The 21155-nt window shown below is 36.6% G+C and overlaps 1 protein-coding gene across 2 annotated transcripts in view; it reads left to right on the top strand.

The window, feature by feature from the left end:
* Positions 1-21155, top strand: part of TAOK1 (TAO kinase 1) — a 137551-nt gene that overhangs the window by 51396 nt on the left and 65000 nt on the right. For both annotated transcript variants that reach the window (XM_090291609.1, XM_090291610.1), the window contains exon 4: positions 18235-18306. In XM_090291609.1, coding sequence (XP_090147735.1) covers positions 18235-18306 — 72 coding nt within the window. The remainder of the gene's footprint in view (positions 1-18234; positions 18307-21155) is intronic.

Raw genomic sequence — 21155 nt, 5'->3', positions numbered from 1 at the left:
CTTCCTCTTTTCCTTCTGGCACCCCCATGTTTCAGATGTTGGCCTGCCTATAGCTGTCCCATATGTTTCTGAGCCTCTCCTCATTTTCCTCACTTTTTGTGTCCTCTTTCTGCACTGGTTGACTTTTTGTTCCTACCCTGTGTTCCAATTTATTCATTTGTTCTCTGATTTTCTTTCCCTCACCACTAGTTTCTTCTGTGTTTTCATTCATTTCTGCAGGACTAGCCTTCATTCCTTCCCTGTCTTGCTTAAGATCTGCTGTTAGGTCTGTAAGCATTTGTATAACCAAAGCTCTGAAGTGTGCCTCAGAAAGATTTCCTATCTGCTGAGTCATTAGATTAGATATTTGCTGGCTGGTTAGCTGCAGTCACCAGGATCTCTATCATGATCTGTGTCATCCTGACAGTTTTGTGCTTACCTTTGCTTCCTGGGCGGGGCTGTCACACCTCCTATGCTATAGGGGGCGGAGCCCCGTGCACTCTTCACTACGAGGCAACCCGTCTCACCACACTGTGGCCTTTTGTGTGGGGGCGGGGGTCCAAGATGGATTTCTGCTGTTCACTCTCCACTGAGAGACTGGGAGTCTCCTCCTTTATCCCCACCCCCTCTGGTCCTCACAGTCAGAGGCAGTGTGGGTCTGCCTTCCCTGGCATTGGAATGGCAAGCTGACGGGTTTGACCTGCAGCTGGGGGTGCTCCCTAGACGCTTCTCTCCTCCCCTTAAATAAGGGTGTCTGTGCTTAACGCTGTCCTGCCACCGTCTCCACAGCTGCTACCGCCAGACGGCTTGACCTCTCCGTCCTGGCTTCAACCAGACGAGCACCACTTCTTAATAACTTCATATGTTGGACTTCCTTGTAGCTTTATTTTTCTGGAACTTCTGGTTATTTCTGGTTTTGCAGTAGTTGTATTTCTTCTTAGTTGTGGAGAGAGATGGAGCGTGTCAGTCTAGGCCTCCATCTTGACCAGAAGTCCAAGAATAATATTATTAAGGATCTATCATGCTCTTAATGTTCTTCATGAATGCAGATTTACGCTTGTCTGACAGATTATAGTGGAAACAGTAATATCAGGATATGAGCGTGTTTTTACATGTCTGTTGACCATCGGTGTGTCCTCTTTGGAGAAATACCTATTTTAGGTCCTCTGCCCATTTTTTAATTGGAATGTTTGTTTTTCTGGTGTTAACTTGTATGGGTTTCTTATATATTTGGGATAGTAACCCCTATCATATGTTTCAATGGCAAATATCTTCTCCCCTTTGGTTTCTTCATTTTGTTGATGGTTTCCTTCACTGTGCAAAATCTGTTTAGTTTGATATAGTCCCATTTGTTTATTTTTTCTTTTGTTTTGCTTGCCCAAGGAGACATATACAAAAAAAAAATCGCCAAGGGCAATGCCAAAGAGTTTACTGCGTACGTTTCCTTCTAGGAGTTTTATAGTTTCAGGTTTTACATGTTAGTCTTGAAATCATTTGAGTATATATGTTTTTTATATAGTAAAGGAAAATGTTTAGTTTCTTTTTTTTTTGGCATGTATCTGTCCTGTTTTCCCAATACCATCTATTGAAGACTCTTTTAACCCATTGTATATTTTATCTCCTCTGTTACAGGTTTATTGATCATATAGGTGTAAGGTTATTTCTGCACTCTCTCTTCTGCTTCATTGATCTATATGCTTGTTTTTATCCTAGTACCATGCTGCTTTGATTACTATAATCTTGTGGTATAGGTTGATACCAGGTAGTGTGGTACCTCCAACTTTGTTCTTTCTCTAAATTGCTTTGCTTTGGCTATTTGTAGTCTTTTGTGGTTCCATAGAAATTTTAGGATTATTTCTTCTAGTTCTGTGAAAAATGCCATTGGTATTTTGATAGGGATTGCATTGATTCTTTAGATTGCTTTAGATAGTATAGACATTTTAATGATGTTAATTCTTATCTTTGAGCATAGTATATCTGTCCATTTATTTGTATCTTCTTTGATTCCTTTCTTCAGTGTCATACAGTTTTCTTAGAATAGGTCTTTTACCTCTGGTTTAAATTTATTGCTAGGTTTTTATTCTTTTTTAATGCAGTTGTAAGTTTGGTTTTCTTAATTTCTCCTTCTAATAGTTCATTATTCGTATATTAAAATACAACTGGTTTCTGAATATTAATTTTGTATCTTGCTACTTTACTCAATTCATTTATTAGTTTCTAATAGTTTTATGGTGGAATCTTTAGGATTCTTTATAATTAGTATCATGTTACCTGCAGATGACATTTTTACTTCTTCCTTTCCAACTGAGATGCCTCTTATTTCTTTCCCTTGTCTAAGGCCTTCTCATACTGTAATAAAAGTGGTGAGAGTACACATCCTTGTCTTGTTCATCATCTCAAAGAAAAACTTTCAGCTTTTCACTTAGTATATTAGCTGTGAGTTTGTCATATATGGCCTCAATTATGTTGAAGTATGTCCCCTTTATCCCCACTTTGCTGACAGTTTTGATCATAAATGGATGTTGGATTTTGTCAAATGTTTTTTCTGCAACTAATATGATTATAAGATTTTTATCCTTTATTTTGTTGGTGTTGTATAGCACATTAATTGATTTGAGTATTTGAATGAACCTTGCATCCTGGGACTAAATCCCACTTGATCATGGTGTATGAACTTGTTAATGTGTTGCTGAATTCGGTTTGCTGATATTTTATTGAGGTTTTTGCATCTGTGTTTATCAGGGATATATATATTGTAGTGTCTTTGTCTGGTTTTGGTATCAGGGCAATGCTGGAGTCATAAAATGAATTTGAGAGCCTTCCCTTCAGTTTTTTTGGAATAGTTTGAGAAGGATAGGTATTAATTCTTTTAATGTTGGGTAGAATTTACCTATGAAGTCTCTAGTCCAGGGCTTTTGTTTGTTGGGAGGGATTTTTTTATTATTATTACTGATTCTCTTTTGTTAGTAATTATGGATGGGTCTGTTCAGATTTTCTGTGTCTTCCTGATTTAATCTTAGAAGAGTTATGTTTCTAAGAATGTATCCATTTCTTCTAGGTTGTCCAATTTGTTGACATGTAATTGTAGCATTTCCTTATAATTGTATTTTTGTAGCATTGGTTGTCACTTAAGTTCATTTGTGATTTTATTTGGGCCTTTTATTTTTTTCTTGATGATTTGCAAATATTTTTTCCCATTCAATAGATTGCATTTTGTTGAATGTTTCTTTTGCTCTACAGAAGCTTTTCAATTCGATGTAGTCCCACTTACTTATTTCTGTTTTTGTTGCTAGCGCTTTGGGTGTCATGTCCAGAAAATCGCTGCCAGGAACAGTGCCAAGGATTTTTTTCTCTATCTCACCTTTGTTTTTATTGGAGTGTTTTGCATATTTATATTTGATGCAATTGCTAGTATAGTTGGGCATAAGTCTATGTTTTCTATTTGATTTCTGTTTGTCCTATCTGTTCTTTCTTTTTTTCTCATTCTTGTCATCTTTTCAATTAGTCAAGTGTTTATTGCTATTTTTGTTTAAAAATATATGTTTTTTACTATTCAGGTATGGGGAAGCCAACAGGTCAGGTAACAACTGCCACTGAAATGATAGTTTGTATATTATACTCACAGATCCCAAGCAAAGGAGGTACACCGTGCCATAGAGGGCCACATGGGAAAGTACTGGTTCAGCTGAGAAGGCAGAGGAATCAAGGAACGTACATGGGCAAGAGCCTTTATTGTAAGATTTCTGTGGGAATGATCAGGAGTGGCAGGGTAAGCAAGTTCAAGTAATTTCAGTATGCTCTGGAATAACAGAGCTGATCCTAGTTGTCTAGTACGTGGCCCTGTGGTGATTAGAGCAGGGCATAGGGAGCCCAAAGTATGAAGTCACTGACGCTATAGGTTTAGTATTGGTGATTTGTATATGTAAAATGTGCTTGTTTGCTTTCTCTAGGAATTAACTAAATCTGGGAATAGCAGGGCTTTTTGTTAACAAGGCCCCAGATGTCAAAGCATCAAATAACAGGACACAAAAAAAACATGAGTAATACATATTTTAACTCTATCTTTTGATAATGTATTTTTATTATTATTTTATTACCCTAGAGATCATAATTTATATTCTTGATTTATTATAGTTAAATTAGCACTTTTACCACTTCTCAAACAATGTAAAAAACTATGTAGTATTTCAGCTGTTTTTCTTCTGTTCTTTGTGCAATTTTTATTTTATCTTTTACTTCCAAAATATCTATTTGATTCCCTTTTTGTCTCTTTGTTTAAAAGTCTTTGATAACTCTAATCTCTGAATCCTCATTGAGTCTCTTTATATTTCTAGTTTTTTCCTTTTCAGTATTTGGTCCATTTTTTAGCATGACATGCAGGAGAATTGGTAGCTGTTTGAATGATGATTTTTTCCAAAGACTATTACTTATTATTATTACTATTAGTAGTAGTATTATTAGGCAAGCTGATAGTATAGTGGTGAATCAACTTGAGGCTTGGATTTAAGCTTTGTCAGGGCTAGATGACGTCAGTTTTGCCCTTATTACTAAGTCTTGGCCCTTATTCTTAAAGCATGGGTGTTCTGCATTTCCAACAGAATATCCAGGGTGTTTATCAAGGCTAAGTCCTTTTGGTGGTTTTGAATTCCCACCTCCATCTCCAGCAGTTCTTGTCTTCTGAAAGCTCTGCTGTCTCTTTAGTTTTCAGGCTGCCTGTTTTCTGCTGAGTTTCTGGGAGTCTTATGCAGATACATACTTTGAGGAGTTGACTATTTACTTGAGGAGAATTTGCAGATTTTTTTAGCTGTTTTTCAGCTCTGTCTTCTAAGAGTGTGCCTTTTAATTCCCAGACACTTACTTTGGAAGCTCCTATCTCTGGCCTCTGTTTCCTTAGCCTAACTTCCTTCTTGGACTCTATTTTCTGTACAGTAAATTCAGGAATGAAGCTGGAGTAAATTTACAGCTCACTTTGTATACTGTTCTTTTCTGAAGGATTTTAGCCTGCATGTGTTGCTCTCTGACAGTTTCATCCAATTTTTTTACATATATGCCTACATTGTGCTTGATTTGGGCTTTGGGGTTAGTCTAATGCAAGCATCATGGCAGGAATTAGTATTGAAATTCCCCTTGGTTAATATTATTTGCACTGATTATAAAGCTTTTGTAATAATTTAGGAAAGAAATGCTGAGAGCTTAAACTAGATATTGACAGTGAAGTTGCATTTTAAAGTTTAAATTGATAGAATCAAGAGAACATGTTTTCTGACAAGGTAAGGAGGTGTGCATTTTATTTCCTCACCCATGGAATAAAATTATTGGGGGGAAGGGGTGATTTTCTAGTGCTTGAACCTTCTTAAGTATTGTTTCTGGGGATGTCCTACCCAGTCTGGATTATTTCGGAAGGCTGTGGTTGAGAGAGAAAGTTTCATAATTCCAGAAGTAAGGATCTAATAGGGGCAACAAAAGCAAATTAGTATAAGCTAGTTATCAGGAGCTGGCTCTGGAAAGACCTGGTGATTAAACACAGTGTTCATGACCCTAGATTGGAAAAAAATTCTTCTAAAGGACATTACTGAGATAGTTGGTGAAATTTAAATATGGACTATAAGTGCACTGGATAATAGTATTACTTCAATGCCCAATTCCCCAGATTTGGTAATTGCACTGTGGTTATTCAAGAGAATGTTCTTTCTCATGAGATATATGAAGAAGTACTCTGGAACCAAGGGTGAGAACATCTACTCTCATATCATCTTCAATAATAAAATAATGATAATGTAATGATAACACTATGTATGTTTAGATAGAGTTTAAAAGCAAATGTGACAAAATGTTAACCAAGGATTTCTCTGCAGCAGGGCTGGAAACTATAGAGCCCCTAGGAAGGCATAAAGGTTCACTGTGCTATACCAAATTTACAATATATGCTTGACAGATTTGTAAAATAAAACGAGAGAGGGAAACAAACAAACAGAAAAGCTAACTAGGAAGTCAGGAAACCTAGGCTCAGGTTAGAACAACCCCAGGAATCACTGTATGAAAACATAGAAGGGTCAGGGGCAGCTGCTCTGAGCAGGTGCTTTCTGTTAATTTTCTTGCTGTCTGGGAAGCATGCACCATGTATATGAATACAGTTTGCATGTAGCCCATAACTGAATATTTTTTGCTGTAATTCTATTTCTGAGTCACCAACCTTCGTATTTTGTGGTATCAGATAAACCTGTGAGGGAGTGTGTTTATGTGTTGCATATGTGAGTGTACAAACATGAATGTGTGCTGCTTCTGTTTTTTTGTTTCCTCTCACCTTGGCAGGGCTCAATGTGCAGTGACTGTCTATAGAATATATGGAGGAAGGGACCTTCTTGTCAAATTGTTTTTAGGTGTTTAAAAGTAGTTCTTCTATCTCTGAATTTTCATCAATTGGCAGTAGTGATGATGTTGAATTTAAAAATACCCTAACTGAGCATCTCTGCTGGCTACCTCATCAACCAAGCTAATCAAGGACTGGTATCATAAGTATTTGAAACCAAAGAGCCAGATGTCTAAAAGGACCCCTATCTCCAAATTGCCAGGAAGATAAACATTCACTTTTATTTTCCAATACCTTAAATAGAACCCAACATGATGTCAGTAAAAGGGCCACAGAACATGGGCCTGGGAATCAAGTAGCTTGCTAAAAAAATGTAACAGACCATATATGATTCCAGCACGAAGCCATTTATGTATTTACTTTATAAACGTTTTTTTCTTCAATTTTAAATTTCCTAGTGTAAGATTTTACTAACGTATTCTCTTAGGGACTTGGCAAGTTCTATTTATTTATTTATTTATTTAAAATGTTTATGTATTGGTGTGAGAGAGAGAGAGAGGAAGGGAGACAGAAAGAGGAAAAAAACATCAATTTGTTGTTCCACTTACTTAAGTATTGATTGGTTGATTCTTGTATGTGCCCTGGCTGGGGATAGAACCCACAACCTTGGCATCTCAGGACAACACTAATCAACATTCTGAGCAACCCGGCCAGGAAGGTTTAGGTAAGTTTTATATTTTTGATGATTATAGCAAATTTTTTAGTGTTACAAGAAAAAGGAAATAAATACGCAAAAGAAATATAGAAAGAAAGACTATTTGTATATAATTCATTGATACGGTGATTTCAGATTATTCTTATTAGCTCATTAAATAGTTCCCAAATGGATCTTCACAGTGCCCTGGTTTGAAACAAAATGATTGATTGTATATAATTTCACTCATTTTTTTCTCTTGACAGCATAAAGTTTATCTTTAGGCCCGCAGACATTTTATCTTTACTCTTTTATTCTCAGGTAGTGAATATGGATGACAGGTAGTGTTGTGCTCTTCTTTAATTACTCACAGCTCATTTAATTCTGTTCCACATTGTATTTTTTATGTAGTCAAACACTTGTTAAAACTTTTTACCCTCTTTTCACTGTTATCTTACTTTTCTAGAACAATATCCCATTCTCTTCAGTTCACTTGTTAATATTAACCACATAAAGGAAAATGTGGAAATCATAGTTCTTCTCTATATTCTTTATGCTGATCTTGTTTTATGTGTTTCATCTACATAATTATAAAACGACCACTCAGTATCATCATTTTGCTTTAAGCAGTCGTGTGTATTTTAAAGAATCTTAAGAATAAGAATATTTTAAAGATTTACATGCATGTTTACCCTATTTACCATGTTGCACACAATGTAATTGTTTACTTTGAAAAATACCAAACAACCTGCCAAAGGACTCCCAGAACTAATACATGACTTTAGCAAGGTTGCAGGATAAAAAATCAATATACAAAAACCCAGTGCATTTCTTCGTCAGCAGTGAGCAACTAGAATTTCTTATATTCTAAGAATACTACATATAGTACCCCCAAAGTGAAATACTTGAGTAAAATGCAACAGAAAGGTGCCAGATCTATACGTTGAAAAGCATAAAACACTGATTAAAAAAAAAATCAAAGAAAACCCAAATAAGTGAAGAGATATATGCTGTGTTAATGGATTAGAAGACTAAATACTGCCATGCTGTCAGTTACCTTCAAATTGATGTATAGGTTAAATGCAATCCCAGTTAAAAAACCAGCAGGCTTTTAAAAATGTAATAGATATTGACAAGCATATTGATGGAAAGGCCAAAGAACTAAAGTAGCCAAATAATTTTGAGAAAGAGAACAGTTAAGGAACTCACTATTTAACTACAAAAACTTACTATAAACCTGCAGCAATTAAAATAATATGTTGAAAGAATAAATACATAAATAAATTAACAAAATAGAGTAGACGTATACCCAGACAATTACAGTAACTGATTTTTGACAAAGGCGCATTGACAATTTAATGAAGAAAGGATAGTTTTCAACAAGTAGTGCCAGAGCAACTAGACTTTCATATGCGTAAAAACAAACTTTGACTCACACTTTAAAACTAATGCAAAGTGGATCAGAATTTTAAATGTGAAGCAAAATATTATAAATCTTCTAGGATAAAATATTGGAGAAAATCCTTATTGCCCTGGATTATGCAGAGAGTTCATAGGATAGAACACCAAAAGCATTACCCATAAAAGACAGAGTTTATCGATTGAACTTCATCAAATTTTAAAATATTTGCTCTCTGAAAGATGCTGTTAAGAGAAGGAAAAGGAAAGCCACAGACTGGCAGAAAATATTTGCAAGTCACATATCCAGAGCATATAAAGAACTTTAAAAACTCAGCATTAAGTAAATAACCCATGGCGTTAAGTAAGGAACTAGTATAAATGACCCATGGACAATGACAACAGGGTGGGGATTATCTGGGGGTGGGAGCAGGGGAGAGTAATGGGGGAAAATGGGAAAACTTAATAGAATAACAATTAAAAAGAAAAGAAAAGAAAAAAATAAAATAAAAAATGCATTCTTTAGCATCAGAGTTACCTTGGTGGTACTAACCACCTCAAAACTTTATCTGCTAAAAATTAATTTCAGAAACTTTCTGTTATATAAGTTCTAAAAGAAGGGACATGTTCTATAAGATAGCAATACAATCTATTGATTATCTGTCTTATTCTAGCATGAAACTTAAATACAAGTAGTTAATACAGTTTATCAGCAGGAATATGTCTGCACTGTAAAAAAAATGTTAATTTGCCATCTTGTTTTCTCAAAGACCTGGAAGGTTAATGAGAGTGTAAAAGTAAAAAATTCACTCCATTATTATGGAGTAGATAAAAATGTCAAATTGTGTTGAGGTGAGCCTGGAAATCTAAATTGATACAGAGAATCTTTTGTATTTGTCAAATAACAGACAGTAAAATGAGTATATTTTTGAAGTGTATAAATCAAATAAAAATGAAGTTAGAAAATAAAAAGAGAAAGTAACCCAATAAAAATTGAGCAAAAGGTCTAAATAGGCACATCACAAAAAATACAGTTGATCAATAAAAATAAGTAAAGATGGTCAACATCATTAGTCCTTAGGTAAGCAGAAATTAAGACCACAATGAGATATCACTGCATGCCTAAAATATAAAGATGACAAGAAAGGAATATGGGCAGTATCTAGTACTAGCGAATATGCAAAACAGTTGCAAATATTCATGGCTGGTAGGAATGCAAAACGGTTTTGCCATTGTGGAAAACAATTTTGCAGTTTTAAAATAAAGTTAAACATACCATTATTCCCACTCCTAGAATTAATCCAAGGGAAATTAAAACTCGAGTTCATACAAAAACTATATACCTTAATATTGTAGTTTTATTCATAGTTGCCAAAAAAGTGACCTACTGCAGTGTGTACACTACCAAGAATGAATTTTACCAAACTTCATTAAATGTTCAATCAAAAATAAAAGCTATGCTATAAGGGAAACCCAAATGTAATACAGACTGAAACAAGTGAACCTAACTGTATTATAAGTACACAGAAGGGGGTGGGAAGGAAAAGAACCTAATCTTATTTTGGAAACAATATTTTGGCTGAATACTCCTAAAGTAAAGAACTCTAGTTAATTTGTTTCTCCCAGGGATATGGTTTGGTGGTCCTGAAACTACTGTATATATATAGTAGATTTGATTAACAAGTAAATGTATTGTAGATAATGAAAACTAGTTTTCTTACTGTCCAAGAAAGAAGTAAATTCCTTATTTGTAAATAAGGAAAGGGGGGAGGCTAGAAATAACCCTATGATGTTGAATTGGAATTGGAAGTATCAGTAGGAACTTTTCTGTCTGTCTGTCTCTCTCTCAAACACACACATACACAGATAGACATATAACAAGAATAAAAATTTTTTATTAAATTTAGAACGGCTAAGGGAAATAATTGTTGCAACTGGAATCCACTGAGAAATAGATGAAATCCGGGAGGGTGACAAAGCACCCTGTAGAATTGTGTAGGAGTTAGAGATATTAATATGAATTGATTAGTTCTGTCTGCTGCAAGATTCTAGTTGCAGTGACACCCCTCTTAGCACTCAGATCTGAGTTCCTCTCTAGAAGGATCCAGAGCTCCTTGGAAGAGTAGCTCATTCTCTTCAGGGGGCAGGGAACATAAAAGAAAAGCCTTAGAAAATCATGTGACAGAAAGCTAAAAAGTACTTAAAAAAGAAAAAGAAAAAGATGAACACTGGAGTCACCTTGAAGAGGCTCCCACTGATCAAATCTGGAACAATCTGAGCATCAATCTAAAGTGAGTAGTGGATTATAACCTGTCAAATAAAATAGGAATCCATCATTTGCATGATAGATGAGGGATAGATTGCTGAAAAGGAGGTCTTTTCCTTATATCAGAATGATGACTGATAAATGTGAAGGGAATGGTGTAATTGGAAAATATCAGCATTTTGTAATCATCATAGCAAAGATTGTTTTGGGCTCAAATCTTCAGTGGTTGCCAAATCTAGGAGAAAAGTTTGATGGGCAGAATGTTTATATTTAAGAGTAGCTCTCCACAGAAAACAGTATAGAATTTCCTCAAAAAACTAAAAATGGAACTGTCTTTTGAACCAGTGATTCCACTCCTGGGATTATATCCTAAGAATCCTGAAACACCAATTCAAAAGAACCTATATATGCCAGTATTCATAGCAGCATTATTTACAATAGCCAAGTACTGGAAACAGCTGAAGTGCCCATCAGTAAATGAGTAGATCAAAAAACTGGTACATTTACACAATGGAATACTAAACAGATGAAAGAAAGAAGGCACTCTTACCTTTCACAACAGCATGGGTGGCACTGGAGAGTATTATGCTAAGTGAAATAAGCCAGACAATGAAATACCGTATGATCTCACCTATAAGAGGAACCTAATGAACAAAACAAATGAGCAAAACAGAACCAGAGGAATGAAAACAAGGAACAGACTGACATGACCAGAGGGAGAGAGGGGAGGGGGTGTGTAAAGGGGGAAAGAAGAAAAAGGGTCTAGTCAAGGAACATGTATAAATGACCCATGAATGTGGACAACAGGGTGGGGATTGACTGTGGGGGTAGGGCAGGGGAGTGCAATGGGGAAATATTGGGACAACTGTAAAAGAACAACAATAAAAAAAAGTTAAAGTATCTCTCGACAGATGGCTTCTTAGAAACAAGATAGGAAACAGTAACTATAACTATGTACATTAGAAAAAAAACAGATAACACCTTGAGTGGTGATGAAAATTAGTAACACCAATGACAATAGATGGACCTTTTATACCTCCAGATATGTTACCCTGAAAAGGACACAATACCACTGTTGAAGCATTTTTTCTGGGGATGTATAACCTGAATCTAATATTGAAGAAATGTCAGACAGACACAAATTTAGTAGCGTTCTATAAAATCCACAGTCTAGTCTTCAGAACTGCCAGTGTAATGAAACACCAAAAAGGTTGAGGAATTGTTCTAGATTAGAGGAGACTAAAAAGACATGATAAGTAAGCATAGTAAGTAATCCTGAGGGAGGGAAAAACATGTTCGTTGACATTGAATATTTTTAGTTTTTGGCTTTTTTTAGATGATAGGCAAAAGTCATATTATTTTTATTTGGTCAACTTTAGTAATATTACTAATAAGTTCAGGTTTTAATAAATTATAGTCACTTTTTAAAAAAATACACTTAAAAATTTTTTTGTTTAGCCTTTGCTTGTGTGGCTCAGTGGACTCAGTGGATTGAGTGCTGGCCTGCAAACCAGGGGGTCACTGGTTCAAGTCCCGGTCAGGGCACATGCCTGGGCTGTGGGCCAGGTCCCCAGTTAGGGGCGCAGGAGAGGCAACTGCACATTGATATTTCTCTCCCTTTCTTTCTTCCTCCCTTCCCCTCTCTAAAAATAAGTAAATTAAATCTTTTTTAAAAGTTTTTTTCTTTTTTGTTTAGAGAGAGGGGCAGGGAGGGAGAAAGAGAGGGAGAGAGACATCGATGTGAGATAAAAACATTGATCAGTTGCTGCCTCTTGCACATAGTCCAAACAGGGACCCAGCAAGCCCACAACCTAGGCATGTGCCCTAACTTGAGAATCAAACCAGCAACCTTCTACTTTGCGGGACAATGCCCAACCAACTGAGCTACACCAGTCATGACAATTATAGTCACTTTTAAATTTAACATAATATTTAAAAATAACTTTAGATTTAGCAATAATAGTAAAGAGTTTCTCCTATAACTTTCACCCAGTTCCCCTAATGGCAACGTGTTACATAACTAAGAAAGTAAGAAATCAACACTGATACTATACCATTAACTAAACTTTATTCAGATTTTCACCATCTCCTTTTATTCTGCAATCTAGTCCAGGATGCTGCATTGCTTTTAGTATACCCACTTTTAAATCAAGCTTTATCTCAAGCCAATTAAAAGTATAGCTGTTTAATGCAAAACAATGAAATAAGATTCTTACCTCATACCATATATAATAATTAACTCAAAATGGCTCGAAGAACTAAATGTAATAGTTAAAACTATAAAACTCTTAGAAGAAAACAGAGGGGTAAATCTGAATGACTTTGGTTATAACAAATAATTGTTAGACGTGATATGAAAAATGTGTGTGACATCAACAAAAACATAAATTTGACTACAACAAAATAAACTTCTATGCCTCAAAACAGTGAAAAGACAACCCACAAACTAAGATACTTACAAATCATGTATCTGATCAGGAATTTATAAAGAACCCTTACAACTCAATATTAAAAAGACAACCCAATTTAAAAATGGGCAGAAGATCTTAATAGACATTTCTCCAAAGAAGATGTACAAATGGCCAAGAAGCGCATGAAAAGATACTCAACATCATTAGTCATGAATCTTGAAAACACTATGCTAAGTGAAAGAAACCAATCACAAAACACCACATATTATGTGAAATGTCCAGAATGGGGAAATCTCCAGAGAGACACAAAGTACCGTATTTTTCGCACTATAAGATGTACCTGACCATAAGATACACTTAGGTTTAGAGGAGGAAAACAAGAAAAAAAATGTTCTGAACCAAATGGTGTAATGAAATATTTAATAAAATATAACAATATTTCAACCATGTGACGTGAACAGCAGTCAACAGCAGTATTAAGAACTATCATCACTGTCATTAACAAATGAGGAGAGACTTTAAGGTCCAAGTACTCTTCTAGTTTTCTGGGAACGCGAAGAACTCATCATAGCTAGTGTCAGAATTTATGGGAGCCTTTAATAATAGGCACTGAAGGAGTTAAAGAGGTATCACTAATTGTAACAGTCACTGAGAGTAACACTATCCTAGTTACAGGTTCTGGCAGACTACCCCCAGTGCCTGTTACGGCTAGCGATACCCCTTAATCCACTCAGTGCAAGTGTTACTACTAGAATAGTGACCCCACCATAACTCCCGTTATATACTACAAACTTCAGCATTTATGGCTGCTCACCCAGTTACTGCAGGCCTCCTCACACAGAAATATGGTGTGCACTGGAAACAGTATGGAGGTAGACAAGACAGCTGTAGCATCTAAGGGAGCCAATAGCCAGCCAAGAGCATGTTACTTTAGCTCCATCCATCTGCCTCTCATGATTGGCAGAGCTTAAGACACAGAGATTGGTGATTGGAGGCGGTTTCACTGACACAGACCCCACCCATTGTCAAAGACAATTGGCAATTGGCACTGTGTCTCATATCCGTTATCAGCCAATTCAACAGGTCAGCTGTTGTAGCTAGGAGTGTCAGGTGACTCTCTGCACTCTCCCAGGTCCTGGGTGATGGGCAGAGGCAGATGGCAACTGCCCACACGCCCTGAGATTCAGCAGTGAAGTGGGACATTTAAGCATCCCCAGGGGTTTCTTGTGGGCCCACCGCTTCCTCTTCTAACAGCTGTCGCCACTGCTGACAGGTCAGGTAATACACATCACGGTCTGTGATGCAATATTCGCTCCATAAGACTCACAGGCATTACCCCCTACTTTTGGGGGGAAAAAAGTGCGTCTTATGGAGTGAAAAATACGGTAATTAGTTTTTGCATAGAGCTATAGGGGTGGGGAAAAGAGTTAAAAGGATGATAGCTAAAGAGTATAGTTGTTTAGTTGTTGGGTTTTTCTTTTTTTAGGAAAGAAAATTACTGTGGTAAAATACACAAATTTTACCATTTTAATAATTTTTTTTTCCAACTTGTTTTATGCACCTTAATTGCGTACTTTGATATCTCTTCCTCTTTATCTAGATCTTCCTTACGGTTTTTTAAGTATATTTCATTGATTATGCTATTGTAGTTGTCCAATTTTTCCCCCTTTGTCCCACTCTGCCCAGTACTACCCTCCTTCCTTCCAGTAATCCTCGCCCCCTAATTTGTGTCCATGGGTCATGGATAGAAGTTTTTTTGCTTCTCTATTTCCTGTATCATTCTTAATATCCCCCTGTCTTATTTTGTTCCTACCAATTATGCTTCTTAATCCCTGCACCTCTTCCCCATTCTTCCCCTTCCTCCCAGCTGATAACCCTCCAAATGATCTCTGTTATCAGTGATTCTGTTCCTGTTCTGGTTGTTTGCTTTCTTCCCTTCTCTGTTGATTTCCTGTGGATTACTCTTTATTTCACTTTTATGTAACCTTCATTTCTTCCTTTATTTTTTTTGCCATACCCAGTGAGTTCTCTGAGCATCCTGATAACCAGTGTTTTGAACTCCACAGCCGTTAGGTAGGCTGTCTCCGTTTTGCTTAGTTTTTTTTCTGGGGCTTTGTTCTGTTCTCTGATTTGGGCCATATTTCTTTGTTTCCTCAATTTAGCAGCCTCCCTATGTTTGTTCCTATGTATTAGGTAGAGTTGCTTTTACTCCCTGTCTTAGTAATGTGGTCTGTGTAGAAAAGGCACCTGTAAATTGTCTGGGGCAGGGCCTTAGGTAATTGCCAGGGTAGGGTAACCTGCTTCACCACTTCGTAGCTGTGTGGTGAGGGCTCAGAGAGGGGACAGTGCTCCTGCCTAGATTCTGGCGGTTTACCCAACAGTTGCCCAATTCCAGTCACTTCACCCTCTTCCTCTGTGCAGCTAGTACTCTTTGAGCTGCTACCCCGGTGGTGAATCTTAGAGTGGGTGCTTTTGCATACATTCTAAGACCATGATGGCCCTTTAAACAGTGCAGTTCCGGCAGTTTCTTCCACCACCCCAACCCCAACTGGTTTTTGCAGCCAGAGGTAATGGGGGTCTATCTTCCCTGTGTTGGAAACCTAGGCTGTGAAGTCTGGCCTGGGGTGGGGATCGCTCTCTCCTAAGGTATCCCTCCTGTCTTTTCTGCCACTGCCACCGCTGCTGCCTTTCTATGACATACCACCTCTCCACCTGTCTCTGTTACTCTGCCCCTCTTTCTTGTCTGGATGAATGTGTCTTCTTTAAATCCTTGGTTGTCAGACTTTCATACAGTTCGATTTTCTGATGGTTCTGGGTGTTATTAGTTTTGAGATCTGATTGTAATTCTTTCTGTGGTTGTGTGAGGAGGTGAAGCATGTCTACCTTCACCTCCATCTTGGCTGGAAGTCCATTTTAATAATTTTTAAATGAATAATTTGGAGTTTCTTTCTGAAGCTATGTAAGTTCTAAATGTGACTGAAGTGACGGTTGCATGTATCTTATTATACTAAAAGCCATCAAATTGTACACATTAAAATGGATAAATTTTATAATATGAAAATTATATTTCAATAAAGCTATTTTAAAGGAAAAGAATATAGCTGTTCCAACCTACTGATTAAAAGCAAGGGGCTCTTTTTCCTCCCTGGCTGTTTAAAAATTGACTGCCATCATGAACAACACACACAATAACTATCCAGACCAGGAATTTCATGACCAACAAATTACTTCAGCGGAAACAAATGGTCATTGATGTCCTTTACCCTGGGAAGGCAATAGCACCTAAACCAGAAATTTGGGAAAAAGCAGCCAAAATGTGTAAGACCACATCAGATGTCATGTTTGTGTTTACATTCAGAATCCATTTTGGTGGTGGCAGGACAACTGGTTTTGGCATGATCTATAATTCTTTCGATTACGCAAAGAAAAAGACATGGTCTATATGAGAAGAAGATCTAAAGAAAATAGAGACAGGAACGCAAGAACAGAATGAAGAACAGGGAACTTGGAAAGGCCAGTGTTGGTGCTGGCAAAAAACAAAAGTGAGCTGCAGATTGAACAACAGTAGGAGTAAAGATTATTTGGTGACTATCTGTGGTGATTGTGCAGATTTTCCATGAAAGGATCAATAAACAGAACTTTTTTTAAAAATCAAGGGGCTTACAGATAACCAGAGAACATTTTGGAAAAATAAATTCATATTCAAGTAGGACTTACGTGGATAGATCCACTCAACCCTTTATAATAAGTGGTGCAAGTTTTCATTAACCAATCCACTAGTAATTGAAATTGGAATGTTGTTAGTTGTTCCCAGGACCCACTTAACAGAGTGTTTTGTTTTTTTTTAACTCTATTTAGTTATAATTTATATATGTGCTATCTTCTAAATAAGCTTTTTGAGATATAAATTACATACTGTAAGTTCCCCAATTTTAGATGTACATTTTATTGGTTTTTAGTAAGTATGAGTTTTGTGGCCATCACCATAATCTAATTTTTAAAACATTTTATCTTTGAGAATTTATTAAAGTATGGATTGAAGATAAGTATTTCCACAGGTAATTTGAGATGGTTCTGACCCTTTTACTGAACATATTAAATAGTTTGCAGCTATTCTCTTGTGCCTTCTTAATATATATGTTATGATTTTTTAAAACACATAATGAGAGTTTGGCTCTGCTTTTCCAAAGAGTTAACTATTATGTTATACTTTTATTAGTTTTTAAAGAATTTCCACAACAGTTCTGCAACAGTTATAAATAATAATTTTTGATAATATTTTAACAGTCTTAATCATGAATAGCAGTTATTTATATTAGGTATGATTTACCATGTTGAGAAATTACATTCCTTTTTTTAAAAAAAATTTTTTTGATTGATTGATTTGAGAGAGAGAGAGAAACACTGCTTTGCTTTTCCACTTATTTATACATTCATTAGTAGTTTCTTGTGTGTGCCCTGACTGGGAATGGAACCTACAACTTTGGTGTATTGGGATGATGCTCTAACCTACTGAGGTAGTTGGCCAGAGTGGAATTACATTTATAATTTGGGCTTCCTAAGAATTTGGCCATACCTGCAAAAAACATTTAGAGTTGGGCTCTTCTTGTATTTTTGAGTGCGTATATGTGTATGTATGTATGTATGAAATATAGGAAATCTGTCTGAAAAACTTCCAGCCATCTTAATATAATGAGAATGGTTTGTGTGACATTGATGTAACCTGGCAACCAAGGAGAGTGGACTGGAATGTACATGCATAAACAGTGACAACTTCACTGTACTAGTCAGTGAGGGTGGTCGATATCATTGAGTGAGCATCTGTTTTGTGGCTGTGCATTCAGTACTGAGCAAGAAGAGCAATGAATCATTGTCGAATTTTGTATTAATTTTGAACATTCCTGTGTGGAAACTATCTGGATGTTTATAGTACTATTTACATTTTTATAATTTTCCTCTTAACTAGTTACTTAAAAGGTAAATCTTTTTTCTTTCCAAAGTACCATCTAATTTGGATAATGTGATAAATTTAATTATAGTTATAATTTTTTAATGTTCTTTAGTAAAAGTGTTTATGTCCTTTTTGACATGGTAACTTAAACATGCTTTTATTCTCAGAGAAGTGATTTCCCAGATGTAATCTGTTAATTTTTACAATGGTTCTTTGTTTTGTTAGGCACGAGATGTGCGTACCAATGAAGTGGTGGCTATCAAGAAAATGTCTTATAGTGGAAAGCAATCTACTGAGGTAGGTGGTGAAATATATAAATTCTTACTGCTCTGTTAGAAAAAGAAGTCTTTTCCAAGAATTAGAACATACATAAAGAAAAGTGTACAAATATTAAGTGTATATCTCAGTGAATTTTCCTTCACATACTGAATGTACCCATTTAACTTGTACCTAGAGCCATAAATAGCATTACTGGCATCCCAGTGCCTCCCAGCTTGTGCTCCCTGCTTTTATTTTTTAAAGTGTGGTTTAATATATAACTATCTTTATCAGAAAGGGATTATCAGTTTCTAAAATAATAGACTAAAATAAAATATATTTGACAGTGAATATATTGGATATAATTTTTTAGTGATTTAGAGATTGTTTAAGTGTTTTAAACAAACTTTTAACAATAGGCTGTATATATCTTGTATGAAAAATAGGCAGTGTGTAATCTGAAAAATCAAAATATAAAATTATTGATAATACATTAAATATACTTTAGTTTGCTATTATTCTGATTAGTTCTTTTGACATTATATTTAATTGCATAAATTTATTTTATGTAGTCTACTTTATAAATCTTTATAGGATGTGTCTGTCTTTAATTAAAACATTTTAAGTATATTTTATTGATTATGCTAGTACAGTTGTCCCAATTTTTTCCCCTTTGCTCCCCTCTGCCTGGTACCTCCCTTCCCTTCAGCAATCCCCTCCTTCCTTAGTTCATGTCTGTGGGTCACACATATAAGTTTTTTGGCTTCTCCATTTCCTATAAATATTCTTAATGTCCCCTTGTTTATTTTGTACCTATCAGTTATACTTCTTGATCCCTGCTCCTTTTCCCCCATTCTCCCCCTTACCCCTCGCCACTGACAACCCTCCATCTGATCTCCATATCTATGGTTCTGTTCCTGTTCTAGTTGTTTGCTTAAGTTTGTTTTCTTTAGATTCATTTGTTCATAGTGATGAGTTTGTTGTCATTTTACTGTTCATAGTTTTGATCTTCTTTTTCTTAAATAAGTCCCTTTAACATTTCGTATAATAAGGGCTTGGTGATGACGAACTCCTTTTGCTTTACCTTGTCTGGGAAGCACTTCATCTGCCCTTCCATTCTAAGTGCTAGCTCTGCTGCATAGAGTAGTCTTGGTTGTAGGTCCTTACTTTTCATCATATCGAATACTTCTTGCCAGTCCCTTATTGCCTGCAAAGTTTCCTTTGAGAAATCAGCTGATAGTCTTATAGGACCCCTCTGTAGGTGACTCTCTGCTTTTCTCTTGCTGCTTTTAAGATTCTTTCTTTATCTTGAGCCTTTGACATTTTAATTATGATGTGTCTTGGTGTGGTCCTTTTTGAGTCTAGCTTGTTTGGGACTCTGTGCTTCCTGGACTTGTATGTCTATTTCCTACACCAAATTTGGGAAGTTTTCCTTCATTATTTTTTCCAATAAGTTTTCAATTTCTTGCTCTTCCTTTTCTCCTCTGGCACCCCTATGATTTGGATGTTGGCACATTTAAAGTTGTCCCAGAGGTTCCTAAACCTCTCCTTTTTTCTTTTTTTATTCTTGTTTCCTCATTCTGTACTGGTTGGCTGTTTATTTCTTCCTTGTGTTCTAAATTGTTGGTTTGAACCCCGGCTTCCTTCGTTTCACCATTGGTTTTGTGTGGATTTTCCTTCACTTCACTTAGTATAGCCTTCACTTTTTCTCTTATGCATTTGACATACTCAGTCATGTCTGGCGAGTGTGTGAGCATTGTTATCACCAGTGTTATGAACTCTGTGTCTCTTAGGTTGCTTATCTCTTTGTCACTTAGTTCTCCCACTGGAGCCTTGATCTGCTTCCTCTTTTAGGCCATACTTCTCTGTCGCCTCAACTTGGCAGCATCCTGTGTTTGCCTCTGTGTCTTAGGTAGAGCTGTCACACCTGTTACTTTGTAAGGGGCGGAGCCTTAGGTATTTGTCAGTACGGGCGACCCATTTTACCACCTTTTGTTGTATGTGGGGAAGGGATCAGAGAGGGAACAATGTCGCTCGCTCAGCACTCCCCCCTTTTTTTATCACTCCACCCGCTTCCCGTATGTGACTGCTGTCCCTCTAGTGGTTGCCCTGGTGATGGTTTCCAGAGTGGGTGGGTTTGTGGACATTCTAGGGCCAGGGGCCCTGTAAATAGACTCACATGAAAGACTGGCAGTTTTTTCTGCCACCCAGCCCCCACTGGTTTTCAGAGCCAGAGCAATGTGGCTTTATTTTCCTGATGCTGGAACTGTGAGGTGGTTGGTGTGGCCTGGGACTGGTATTGCTCCTCATGTGTCCCTCCTGGCTTTAATAATGTGTGACTGCTCTTTCTGATGGCCGGCCACAGCCACTGCCTTGCTGCCACTGCCACAGCTGTAGATAGCCACCAAACCGTGTTCTCTCTGCCTTGGCTTCACCCCTCCTGCCTGTCTGGATGAGTATTGCTTTTTTATATCTTGGTTGGACTTCCATGCAGCTCAATTTTCTGGTAGTTCTGGTTTTTTTTTGTTTTTTTTTTTTTGAGGTAGATGTAATCCTTCTTATGGTTGTAGAAGGAGTTAAAGTATATCTAACTACAACCCCATCTTGGCCAGAAGTCCAATTTTTTAGAAAGTTTTATATTGTGTCAAAATACACAAAATTTACCATCTAAACCATTTTTAAGTGTGCAGTTCAGTGGCATTAAGGACATTCATATTTCTGTACAACCATCAACACTATTCATCTCCAGAAATCAGTTTATCTCATCTTGCAAAATTGAAGCTCTGTACCAGCAGTCCCCAACCTTTTTGGTCCCAGGACCTGGTTTTGTGGAAGACAATTTTTCCATGGACTGAGCTGGGGCAGGGAGGTTGGGTGACCTTATAGCT

This window comes from Furipterus horrens, unplaced genomic scaffold (genome assembly GCF_987537825.1).
Source record: "Furipterus horrens unplaced genomic scaffold, mFurHor1.1.pri manual_scaffold_11, whole genome shotgun sequence".
Lineage (NCBI taxonomy): Eukaryota > Metazoa > Chordata > Mammalia > Chiroptera > Furipteridae > Furipterus > Furipterus horrens.
The sequence above is the reverse complement of the archived record's forward strand: the minus strand, read 5'-3'. Positions and strand labels throughout refer to the sequence as shown.